At 41.7% G+C, this 12580-nt stretch overlaps 1 protein-coding gene across 1 annotated transcript in view; it reads left to right on the top strand.

Annotated features, from left to right (window-relative positions):
• The window catches only part of LOC121162832 (vomeronasal type-2 receptor 26-like), a 32020-nt gene that overhangs the window by 18486 nt on the left and 954 nt on the right, over positions 1-12580 (top strand). Inside the window, 2 exon segments of the mRNA XM_040990075.1 lie at positions 670-677; positions 10948-11833. Coding sequence (XP_040846009.1) covers positions 670-677; positions 10948-11833 — 894 coding nt within the window.

Here is a 12580-nt window from a genome sequence, read left to right as displayed (position 1 = left end):
CTGAAAACTCCTGCATCACACTGACACGGTGAGAACCTGCCGTGAAGTCATTATAACAGGGCGCCTGGGTCACTCCTCCGCTAAGGGCCTGTGTGGGGGAGCCACACGGGAGCAGGGGCTCTGAACACCCACACACCACGAGTGGTGGATTCACTGCACAAGAGCCACGCCTGGAAAGTGCCTCACCCACAGTCCCGTGTGTGGGAGACGCACCAGGTGGGCTCTGAAAAACCCTGCAGTCCCTGACACGGAGAACGCAGGGAGAAAGCACATAAAACCTTCTACGCCCTGCGGATTCCCGTGAAGGGGGCACACCCAGAGAGCGCCTCCATCCCTCCACGCCCTGGGGTGTCACACCTGTAGAAGAGGTGCCCAGAGTGTGCCTGGAATCCACTGGGCCCCCAAGGTGGTGCTCTACAGCCCCGGGCCCTGAGAACGCACCAACGGTGCCTTGAAAATAACCACGCCCGGCAACACCACGCCTGCAGGCTCCAATCTCTACAGGAAAGCACCTGACAGCCCCTCAACACACGGGTCCATTTGCCTCACCAGAACACACCAACGCAATGGGAAAAACCACCAGAAAGAGTTGTGCTCCAGATGAAAGAGCCAGCACCCCACCAAACAAGGGCCAAAAGCCATTATCAATATCGACGATACGAGATGAAGACATGGAAGTGTTACCAGCAAAGGAATTGATGAAAATAATGCTAAAATTTCTCAGAGACGTGGACACAAAGCTGGAAGACTACCAGAACCGCATAATCACCGAAATACAACAAATCAAAACCAAACTGGACGCCCAAGATAATAAGATTGAAAGCCTCATCAACAGAATAAATGCGGCAGAGGAAAGGATCTCTGAAACAGAAGACACACAAAATGAAAGTGCCCAGCGAATCAAACAGCTGGAGACAAACCTCAGCAAAACTAATAAAATGATGCAAGAGATGAAGGATTACCTTAGAAAATTGAATATTCGGATCATCGGCCTCCCCGAGGGAGTAGAAAGAGAATCTGGGATGCAAGCAGTGCTCGATGAAATTATACAGGAAAACTTCCAAAACACTTGGAACACGAATCCACCCCGCATACAGGATGGACAGAGAACTCCCAACAGACATGATCCAAAGAGATCTTCACCCAGACACACGGTGCTCAAGTTCTACTCCAATGAAGACAAAGAAGGAATCCTGAGACAAGTACGAAGTAGAGAAAAGATCACATACAGGGGAAAACCCATCAGAATCACTGCTGACTTCTCCGAAGAGACCCTACAAGCAAGGAGAGAATGGACAAAGATCTTCCAAGTCCTGAAACAAAACAACTGTCAACCAAAAATAATCTACCCAGCAAAGATCTCATTTGTATATGAGAATGAAATCAGATACTTCAATAGCAAAGAAAAACTAGAAGAATATGTCTACACAAAACCAGCTCTGCAAAGTCTCCTTAGAAATGCGCTAGTCCCGGACAAAAAGGAGGCAAATCACAAACAAAGTTGGCAAATAAGAAGGTCTCCAAACTAAAGGCCGCACAAACAAGACAATTACATAGGCAACAACACACACACAACACAATCACATGGCAGGGCAAAATTGCAACCTCTCAATTTTAACTCTCAACACAAATGGTCTAAATTCACCAATCAAACGACAGAGATTAATAGAATGGATCATCAAACAAGACCCAACCATCTGTTGCCTACAAGAAACGCATCTAACCAGAAAGGATGCAAAGAAACTGAAAGTGAAGGGATGGAAAAAGATATTCCACGCCAATAGACGAGAAAAAAAAGCTGGGGTAGCTATCCTAATTTCAGACGAGATAGATTTCATTCTAACTAACATCAAAAGAGACAGGGAAGGCCATTTTATACTGGTGAAAGGAATGATCCATCAAGAAGCAATCACCATCATTAATGTTTATGCACCGAATCTTAATGCACCTACTTACGTAAAGCAATTACTTACAGACTTAAGGGAAGACATAGACACCCGCACAATTCTTGTAGGCGATCTCAACACACCTCTAACAACAATGGACCGGTCTACGAAACAAAAACTCAACAAAGAAACAACAGAGCTCACACAAACAATAGAACAACTGGACTTAGTAGACATATATAGAACTTTTTATCCTAAGGCCACAGACTATACATTCTTCTCAGCGGTGCATGGCACCTTCTCCAGAATCGACCACATGATAGGACATAAAGCGAATCTAAACAACTTCCAAAACATTAGTATCATACCATGTACCCTCTCAGACCACCATGGGATGAAACTGGTAATCAACAACTCAAAACTCCCCAGGAAGTATAGGCACTCTTGGAAATTGAACAATATGCTATTAAACGAACAATGGGTCAGAGAAGAAATTAAAGATGAGATCAAAAAATTCATGGAAACCAATGAAAACTCTGATACAACATTCCAAAACTTGTGGGACACCGCCAAAGCAGTGCTACGAGGTAGATTCATCGCAATCGGAGCGCATGTCAAGGCCCAAGAAAGACGCCAAATACAGGAACTAACCTCACACCTCCAGGATCTGGAAAAACAGCAGCAGAAGAGTCCCACGCACAATAGGAAACAAGAAATCATCAAAACAAGGGAGGAGATAAACCAAATAGAAATCAAAAAAACTATACATAAAATCAACAAATCAAAAAGTTGGTTTTTTGAGAAAATAAACAAAATAGACACTCCACTGGCCCGATTGACCAAAAAAAAACAAGAGAAAGTGAGAATCAACAGCATTAAAGATGAAAAAGGCAACATAACAACAGACACTGCAATCATTAAGAAAATAATTAGAAATTACTACAAAGAACTGTACTCCCACAAATTTGAGGACCACCAAGAAATAGAAAAGTTCTTGGACTCCCACCATTTACCAAAACTCAGTCCGGAGGCAACTGCAGAATTAAATAAACCCATAACCGAGGTAGAGATTGAAACAGTCATCAAGGATCTCCCAACGAAAAAAAGCCCAGGCCCAGACGGCTTCACTACAGAATTCTACAAAACATTCCGAACAGAACTAACCCCAATCCTCTACAAGCTCTTCAAAACAATAGAGGAGGAAGCAACCCTCCCAAACTCATTCTATGAAGCCAACATCACCTTAATCCCAAAACCGGATAGAGAACCATCAGAGAAGGAAAACTACAGACCTATTTCTCTGATGAACATTGATGCTAAAATTCTCAACAAAATCCTAGCCAATAGAATTCAAAAAATCATCAGACAGATCATTCATCCGGATCAAGTAGGATTCATCCCTGGAATGCAGGGATGGTTCAACATTCGGAAATCCATAAATGTTATAAACCATATCCAAAAACTGCAAAACAAGAACCACATAATAGTTTCAATAGATGCAGAAAAAGCTTTCGACAAAATCCAACACCTCTTCATGCTAAAAACTCTAGCCAAAGTAGGCATAGATGGGAAAATCCACAACATAATTAAAGCAATTTATGAAAAACCCAACGCCAGTATCATACTGAATGGAGAAAAGCTAGAACCCTTCCCACTGAGATCTGGAACAAGACAAGGGTGCCCACTATCACCACTGCTATTCAACATAGTCCTAGAGGTACTTGCAGAGGCCATAAGACAAGAAAAAGAAATCAAAGGCATACGTATAGGAAACGAAGAAGTCAAGCTTTCACTATATGCAGATGACATAATCCTATACATAGAAAAACCAGGAGACTCAATACAGAAACTGCTAGAACTTATACGAGAGTTTGGCAGAGTGGCGGGGTACAAAATTAACGAACGAAAATCAACAGCCATAGTGTACGCAAATAACACCAAGATGGAAGAAGATCTAACCAACAGGATACCATTCAAAATAGCAGAGAGAAGTATGAAGTATTTGGGAATAAATCTAACCAAAAGTGTAGGAGACCTATTCGAAGAAAACTACAAACTATTTAAAAAGGAAATTGAACAAAACCTCAAAAGATGGAATAACATCCCGTGCTCCTGGATAGGCAAAATCAATATCATTAAAATGTCTATACTACCACAAGCAATATACATTTTCAACGCAATTCCAATCAAATTGCCCAAAACATTCTTCACGGAACTGGATACAATGATTCAACAGTTCATCTGGAAACACAAAAAACCACGAATAGCTAGAACCATCCTGAAAAATAAGAAATTAGCAGGGGGAATCACAATCCCGGACCTCTGGACATACTATAGAGCAGTGGTAATCAAAACAGCCTGGTACTGGCACAAAGACAGAAAGGAAGATCAATGGAATAGAATAGAAGCACCAAAAGGGAATCCACACAGATACAGCCAATTAATCTTTGACAAAAAGACTAATGACAGCTTAAGCAAGTGGGAAGGACTCTTTAGTAAATGTTGTTGGGACAACTGGCTGATAGCCTGTAGAAACAAAAAGATAGACCCACATCTATCACCATACACTAAGATCCAATCTACATGGATAAAAGACCTAAACCTACATCCAGAAACCTTCAAACTCTTGCAAGAAAATGTAGGAAATACCCTGCAAGACCTAGGAGTAGGTACCGACTTTCTAAGAAGGACACCAAAAGCAATAGCAGTTGAGAACAGAATAAACAAATGGGACCTCATCAAACTAAGAAGCTTCTGTACAGCAAGGGAAACAATCAACAAAGTAAAAAAGCAACCCACAGAGTGGGAGAAGATCTTTGCACACGATATAGGCGATAGGGGGCTAATTTCCAGGATATACAAAGAACTTCAAAACAACCAAAAAACCAAAACGAACAAGCCACTCAAGAAATGGGCACGGGAAATGGGCAAACATTTCACAAAGGAACAAGTCCAAATGGCAAACAAACATATGAAAAAATGTTCCAGCTCCCTAGCAATAAGGGAAATCCAAATTAAAACATCGATGAGGTACCACCTAACACCAGTAAGATTGGCCCACATAAACAAGAACACCAACGACGCTTGCTGGCGAGGATGCGGGGAAAAGGGAACCCTACTCCACTGCTGGTGGAGCTGCAAATTGGTACAGCCTTTATGGAAATCAGTCTGGAGAACACTCAAACAACTCAAAATCAGCATACCATATGACCCAGCAATAGCACTCCTAGGAATATATCCAAAACACCTGTTTTACGACAAACCAACATGCATCCCTATGTTCATTGCAGCACAATCAGTAATTGCGAAAACATGGAAGCAACCGAAATGCCCATCAGCAGAAGATTGGATAAGAAAGCTTTGGTTCATCTACTCCATGGAATACTACTCAGCTATTAAAAAAAACAAAATGCAGTTCTTTGTGGCTAAATGGGCACAACTGGAAACTATAATGCTAAGGGAAATGAGCGAATCCCAAAAGATTAGATACCACATGTTTGCCTTGATTTAACCTGTAATTTTTTGTTTGGTGGTTTGTTATTTTTTGAACCTGTCATTGATACTGTCTCAACCCAGATGTTTCGAAGAATGGAACTTGCATTATTTTTAACATATTGTTTACCCAATACTATGTCAATTAATTCCATAATGTTGTATAATGATACTGAGGCCTTGTTGGGGCTTTTAACTGACTGGATCTTTACTCTGTTAGACCTATCTTCAGACCATAGAAGGTCTCCCCAAGAGGCCACTGAACTTATCTGGACAATAAGACGCTGAACTTTATGCTAGGCATGTGTTTGCAAGCAATGAATCTCAACTGAACTTGAACTATGGTTATGCAACAAGGTGGAGGAATCCACCATGGGGGGAGGGGTATGGGAGGGGTGGGGGGGATCCCCAGCGCCTATAAAACTGTACTACATAATATAATGTAAGCAACAATAAAAAAAAAAAAATCAAAAAAAAAAAAAAAGACATCACCATGGATAAAAAAAAAAAAGCAAATGAATGCTAAATGTTTTAACTGTGGCAAGCAAGGACACCTGAAAAAAAATTGCCGGATGCTTCCTACAACTCAAAGATACCACGCTAATACTTTTAACAGTCACTCCCCAGGAATATGTCCTAAGTGCCAAAGAGGCCAGCACTGGAAAAAAGAATGTAAATCTAAGTTTGATCATGGTGGCAGATGCCTGTGGCAAGAAGACTCCTGGAGAAGCCATTCCCAGGTCCCAAACATCCAGAGGTTTACAAAACAGGAATGCCCTCTTCAATTTGTGCCTGCAGAGAAGCTTCAAACTTAAAACAGCCAGCAAGTAAATCCTGGAGGCTGAAATTCCAATCAATTGTGGTGAATGCATGTTATTCATATAGCACTTTTTCTACACAGCATTGCTTAATCATGTATGCCAATTTTTAAGTACAAGTTTTTACATTAAGTTATGTTCTCTGTCTCATTAAGTTCTTATTGTTTAAAATTAACAAAGTGATGTTCTTGCTTTAAAGAGTATTTGGGCGACAGCATCATATCGTTATAAGGTGAAAGTTTGCTGTTTTTGTGTTAATGTACCCAGGTTGTAACTGCATGTCTTTTGGAATGTTTTATCCATTGCAACTTTTGGGAACTTGGAATTCAAAGAAAAGACTGGGCTTTTGTAAATCTTGAAGGTTTTTTGGGGAGACATTTTTTAAAAAGGAGTGAAATTTTATCGTAATTTTGGTATAGAATTGAACTGTAACACACTGTTAGATTATTTCAAGCTATAAGTTAAATTAATGTGATATCATCTACAAAGTGTTTGCATGTATTAATGTAATTCTTGTGCTTTTGGCTAGTTATCAAATCTCTCACTGCCTTTAATGTGTCAAGGTTATAACCAATTGTAATGTATAATGTGTCATGCTAACTTCAACAACAAATCTTCTTTCAGATATTTTTAGATACCTTTAAAAAAGCATTTAAGTATTCAAAGGTTTCAAATCCTAGGGCTTCCCTTGGTATTCTTACGAGGCCTCAAGAATGCCAACGGATCTATCTCCTGTTTCGTGGAGACAGTTGACCAGACTATTGAATTATATTAAGATTATTGCCAAATGCAACATGGAGTAAAATTTTATTGTGTCAAAATGGTGTATGCTTCCATGGAATTGTGAAGGTTTAAATTTAGTTTACATGCTTTTAATGATTTAGCTCTAAAGTTATATCTGGTTGTTAACTGTGTATTCCTAGGATGCCTATATTACTGGGAAAACTGAAATTTGCATTTTTAGATTGATAGAGGGATTTCATAGCGGCAATCAATGTTTTTCACTGAGTTTCTTGGTTCAAGATTATTGACTTAATATCATTTCACTTACAGATTTCTGGTGAACACTACTACTAAGCTTGGTTGAGAATAATATTTTAAGTCTCCAAAAGTGTGTGTGTCTGTGTGTGTGTGCGCGCATACATGTGTGTCTTAACATTTTGTCTTTTGTAAAAGTTGTTTAAAATTGTTATCATGTGTTGCTGTTTGTTTATCTACAAGAACAGGTTGTCTCAGGACTATGGCAACCTGCAGCCACTCCCCAGAGCTTTCTGACAGAATTGTAAAAGTATCTGCATTATTTTAAACTGTTACTAAATCTAATTTACTTTGTCCAACAATATATGTTTTAAAATCAAAGGGGGGAATATGCTACCCCTGTGCGTGCATTAGTTTGGTCTTATTCACCTTAAATTTTCTTCAGATTTTGCCTTCTAGTAAGCAGCAGCTCTGTATTACTGGAGGCAGTTTGCAGGCCCAACGCAGATGTCTTTGGTTCGATGGAGGGACCTAGCCACTCACAAGTGTAGAGGTCCTGACCCCTTGCTAGCTGTGGGAAGAGGATATGCTTATTTTCCCAGAAACTGAGCTGCAACCTGTGTGGATGCCTACTTGTAAAGTCCTGGACTCCATTCACTGGAGGAAGCGCCTGCAGTAAGACAGCTTCACGACCTCATCCTGAAAGATCCATCACCATCAAGGAAATATTGGAGGAGGAGGACAGACCCCTCCCAATACCAGGTGACATGGAAGGTTCTAAGAGATTGGTGCATCAAGCACAACTGTCCCTAACATGATGTATTTGATAAGACAACTGAATGATTGATACTGTGGAACACTAATAATCTATGGGAAAGGTTATGCTCTTATCCTTAGAATTTCCTGATAGATCTTCAAAACTGTGGTTTCCCTATGGCTCATCTGACCTTGGAAGTGCAACAACTCCCTTCAACGCAACGCTGCCCCTGGAGAAGATGGAACCCCCAGTGGAACTGCCTCTAAGAACTGAAAACTAAATTTGTTTAATATTCCGCTTGTTCCACTACAGGTCAGGAGTGCAGAGAAATTCTCCACCTTCTTAGGATGTTTAAGGAAGACTTTAAGTGTAAATTATTATTCATAGATAACAAATTCTTAACTGCCTTAGACATTAGAAAAGCCATATTAATTTGTGGTGGGATCCAAGGATGACTCTAACACCCTCTTAAAGGAGGTTGTGTGTACAGAGCAGGAAGGGATCTCAAGGCAGAGCAGGAGGATAAGAGGGGCTCTCTATCCTAGTCCCAGAGACCCCCGGAGGTCTCCCATGTGCTTTCACTACAGAAGCAGTGGATGCCTGCCTCATCAAGGAGGACCTTATCCCGACTGCCAAGGGGATTACAAGGAAGGTGAGTGCCCTTGGAGGCCGAGAACTCTGAGGTCAGTCCTTTCCTAGTGAATTTCCCACACGGGATTGAAGCAGCCCAGTTCCCTCATGATAGGGTCTGGTGACATCGGAACTTCAGCCAGGAGCCCCGGGTGGCACTCAGAGACAACTGGACTCAGAGGAGGAGCTTGCTCTAGTTCTTACCTAGCTCCAGCTGTGGTTCCCAGCCCTCTCTTACACCGACCATCAGGGTTGCTTGTGAGCCCCAAAATTATTTTAGATACTAGAGACTAATAAAGGTCAGCTAACTTATAATCACTCAGCCTGTACTTACTGGTCAGGCTCCCTATTTGCTTTTTATGGATTTATTAGGTTAGGATATAGAGTTAAATTCTTCCTCACTCACTAGGTTGTTGGAGAATTCCCTGCTCACCTGCCTAACACTTTTCTATGATTTGGTAGAATTATAAGATAAATGGCAAGGCTTAAATTGTAAGTTGAGATCCTCCCCAAAACTTTCATCAACTGTTAATACCAACTGTATAGAAACTATGATGTTAAGTTTATACTCAGCTGTTACATATGATGGATGTTAACTGTTCACTGTTCCTGTGCAACTCTGATTTAGGTTATAACATATATAACATTGTTTCTCCCCATTCTTCTGCTCTTCCAAGAGCATGTTCCCCCAGCTACAAGTTTCAGGCTTAATTTTATAAAACACAGAAGGGGGATTTGTAGGAGGACATTGTGAGCCTGGAAATCCAGCAGCACAGGATTGCAGTTCATTGGGCAGTATTTGCATGGAAACAACCAAATGGCTATCTTTGCATACCTGTTGGGAGATAGTTCCCATGGGTCGAGTAAACAGCATGCAAATGAGAACACCTAGCGCGATGTAAAGACAATAGTAATTCCAATCTAGAGTGCGAAAACAGTTGATGGTTTTGTTTATGAGCTCGATACTTCCTCCCCTACCCAGTATGGACTCTCAGAGTATAAAGTCTGATGCCCCTAATAAACTTCGGCTTTGACCATCAGTCAGGGTCCACGCGTGTTATTATCGGCTCCATGCACCAAGTCCGTCGCTGCGGGACAGCGACAACCTACTACCTAACAGTGCTCACCTGACACATTGATTCTGTTAGGGAGCCTCCATTATCATCCACTGCTGCATGACACAGTCTCATCCAAGACATTAGAGTAAATCACACTGAAGTCTAAAAAAGCAGCAAGTGTGTGTTTATCACGACTGTGTGTGGATTCCTAGAATGCACGAAATGAACACTTTTTCATACACTACTGACAAACATGGAGCTACTGAACATACACTGTTAGGGAGCTATCGTATTACTTGCTGGTTACATCCTTGACATTGTGCACATGCGAATAACTCAACCTATACCCAAGATTGTCATTTAGAAGTAGATGATAGAATAAGAGTAAAACTAAACACAGAGAAAAATGAATGTGTAGCAAATGCAAAAACATGTGCATTTTGGTCATCCTAAGATTTTGCCACAAGTCAAAGATATGGGAATTAACTAACCAAATAAAACGCATTGATAAACATGAAAGTGCACTAAGATGCACTGAGAAAGACCTTTATGATCTAAATATCATAGACAAATGTACGTATAGATAAATTATCAGATTTTATCCAATGTCCCAATGCCAATCATCCCAGCAGTCACAATATTTCAAACAGGAAGAAGACCACAAAGCAATGTGACCCAAGTAACAACTCTCTCAACATTTCATTGATATTTCATTGATGCAGAGACACACCCACGTAAAACCTGGCCCTTTGGTGTCTTTCATGTTGTAGAAGCCTCAGTGATCGGTTTCAAGACATAATATGTTGTCCCACACACTGGGTGTTCCTGATACTCGATGTGAACCAAAAAGCTGAATAACACATGCCTCCATGTGAACATGAAAGAAAGCTTTAACAATTATAAAATGCAATAATGTTGATGAAAATAGCACTAAGCACAATAATCTCATGTTAACAATAGAGCGACACATTTTTCACTCATGTTATCCCAGCCTCTAAATGGAAGAATGCCAAGAATGAGTCCATGGTTGAATTTAGAGTCCTGTTGAGAGTGTGGATATGATAGAAGTGAGAGACCATTTGATTCTTCAGCAAATTTAAAAGTTTAAACCCATGGTGGAGGAGCGGTTTCCTTCAATAAATATTTTTGGCTGCAGATGAGAATTCCCTAGGGTCGGAAATGAAGAAACTTGCTCTCACGTGACATAATAGAACACCCTGGCAATCTGTGCACAAAGGGTCATTGTAGATTGAACATTTTCCCAGCAAAGAAAGATTCAGGTACTGCAATGAAAATCATGAGTCTATTTCTTTCCTACATATGCACAGCAGTGCATCCAGTGCCCAGAGCAGGAGTACCTAAACACGGAGAGAACTCAGTGCCTCCCCAAGCTGGTGACATTCCTGGAGTTTGAGGATACCCTGGGGATGGCTCTGGCCTGCATGGTTCTTTCCCTGGCTGTGGTCACAGCTGCAGTCTTGGGAATCTTTGTGAAGTACCAAGACACACCCATCATCAAGGCCAATAACCGCAACCTCACCTACATTCTGCTCATCTCACTCCTCCTCTGCTTCCTCTGCTCCTTCCTCTTCATTGGCCATCCCAACACAGCCACCTGCCTCCTAAGACAAATCACATTTGCCCTGGTGTTCACACTGGCTGTTTCTGCTGTGCTGGCCAAAACCATCACTGTGGTTCTGGCCTTCAAGGCCATGAAGCCTGGAAGGACCATGAGGCGATTGCTGGTGTCAGGAGCCTCAAACGCAGTCATTCCCATCTGCTTCCTCATCCAACTGACTCTCTGTGCCATCTGGCTGGCAACATCTCCTCCCTTTGTGGACACAGATGCACACTCTGAGCATGGACACATCATCCTCTTGTGCAACGAGGGCTCCATCACTGCCTTCTACTGTGTGCTGGGCTTCCTGGGCTCGTTGGCCCTGGGCACCTTCACTGTGGCTTTCCTTGCCAGGAAGCTGCCTGACACGTTCAATGAAGCCAAGTTCCTGATGTTCAGCATGCTGGTGTTCTGCAGTGTGTGGGTGACCTTCCTGCCTGTGTACCAGAGCACCAAGGGGAAGGTCATGGTGGCCGTGGAGGTCTTCTCCATCTTGGCATATGGTGCTTGTCTCCTGGACTGCATCTTTGTCCCCAAATGTTACATTCTCCTATGGCCTGAAAAGAAATCTCTGAATGGATTCAGGAATACTCATGGTAAGAGCATCTCCTAAGGCTCTCTCACATTTTTAGGAATGTGAACCAAATCAGACACAACTCTGACTTCATCTTCTGATACTATAGATCCAGCTGACAGTGCATTGGTGATCACATCCTCCTCCTTTTAAAGGCAGCTCAGCATCCCATTCTCCCCTGCTGGTTCAGTGGTGGTACCTACCCCATTTTGGACTAAGATGGCTCTCAAACTTTTCATTTTTGTCTGTTTTCCTTATTCCTAACTGAAAGACACTCATTATTCTTATTTTAATGAAATAGGTAAGCTTTCATGTGGAGTGCACCTCTGAACCATCCCATCAGATGCCCTAGACCCCCGAACTAATACACTATCAGCTTACTGAGTGTGCTACCAGGTAGCTGACTTACTGTGTGGGACTGTGGCTGCCTTGCTGGCCAAGCATGGCTGGGAAAGAGCAGCGCCTCAATGTGCCTCCTTTCTCATTAGTTGCTTGTAGCTGACCATATCCCCTTCCTCAGTTAGTAGGTTTGAATTTTAGAATCCACTCCTGGAAAACATGTTTACTCCTTTGCTGTTACAGTGACTGTAACTTCATTTCCTTGTTGGCTAACTTTAGCAGGGTTTTCTGTGGTTGCCTAGGTCACCTGCCTGATATATATATATATATATATGCCGTTGAGTTCAATAAAATGTGCTTGCTTCACTCATCTTATATTTCCTGTGTCCCTATCTTTCTCATTATGGTCATCACACTTTGGGTCCTGGCC

This window comes from Ochotona curzoniae, unplaced genomic scaffold, assembly GCF_017591425.1.
Source record: "Ochotona curzoniae isolate NIBS_2020 unplaced genomic scaffold, NIBS_Ocur_1.0 contig_545, whole genome shotgun sequence".
Classification (NCBI taxonomy): Eukaryota; Metazoa; Chordata; class Mammalia; order Lagomorpha; family Ochotonidae; genus Ochotona; species Ochotona curzoniae.
Note: the sequence above shows the minus strand (reverse complement) of the source record. Positions and strands in the feature narration are given on the sequence as shown.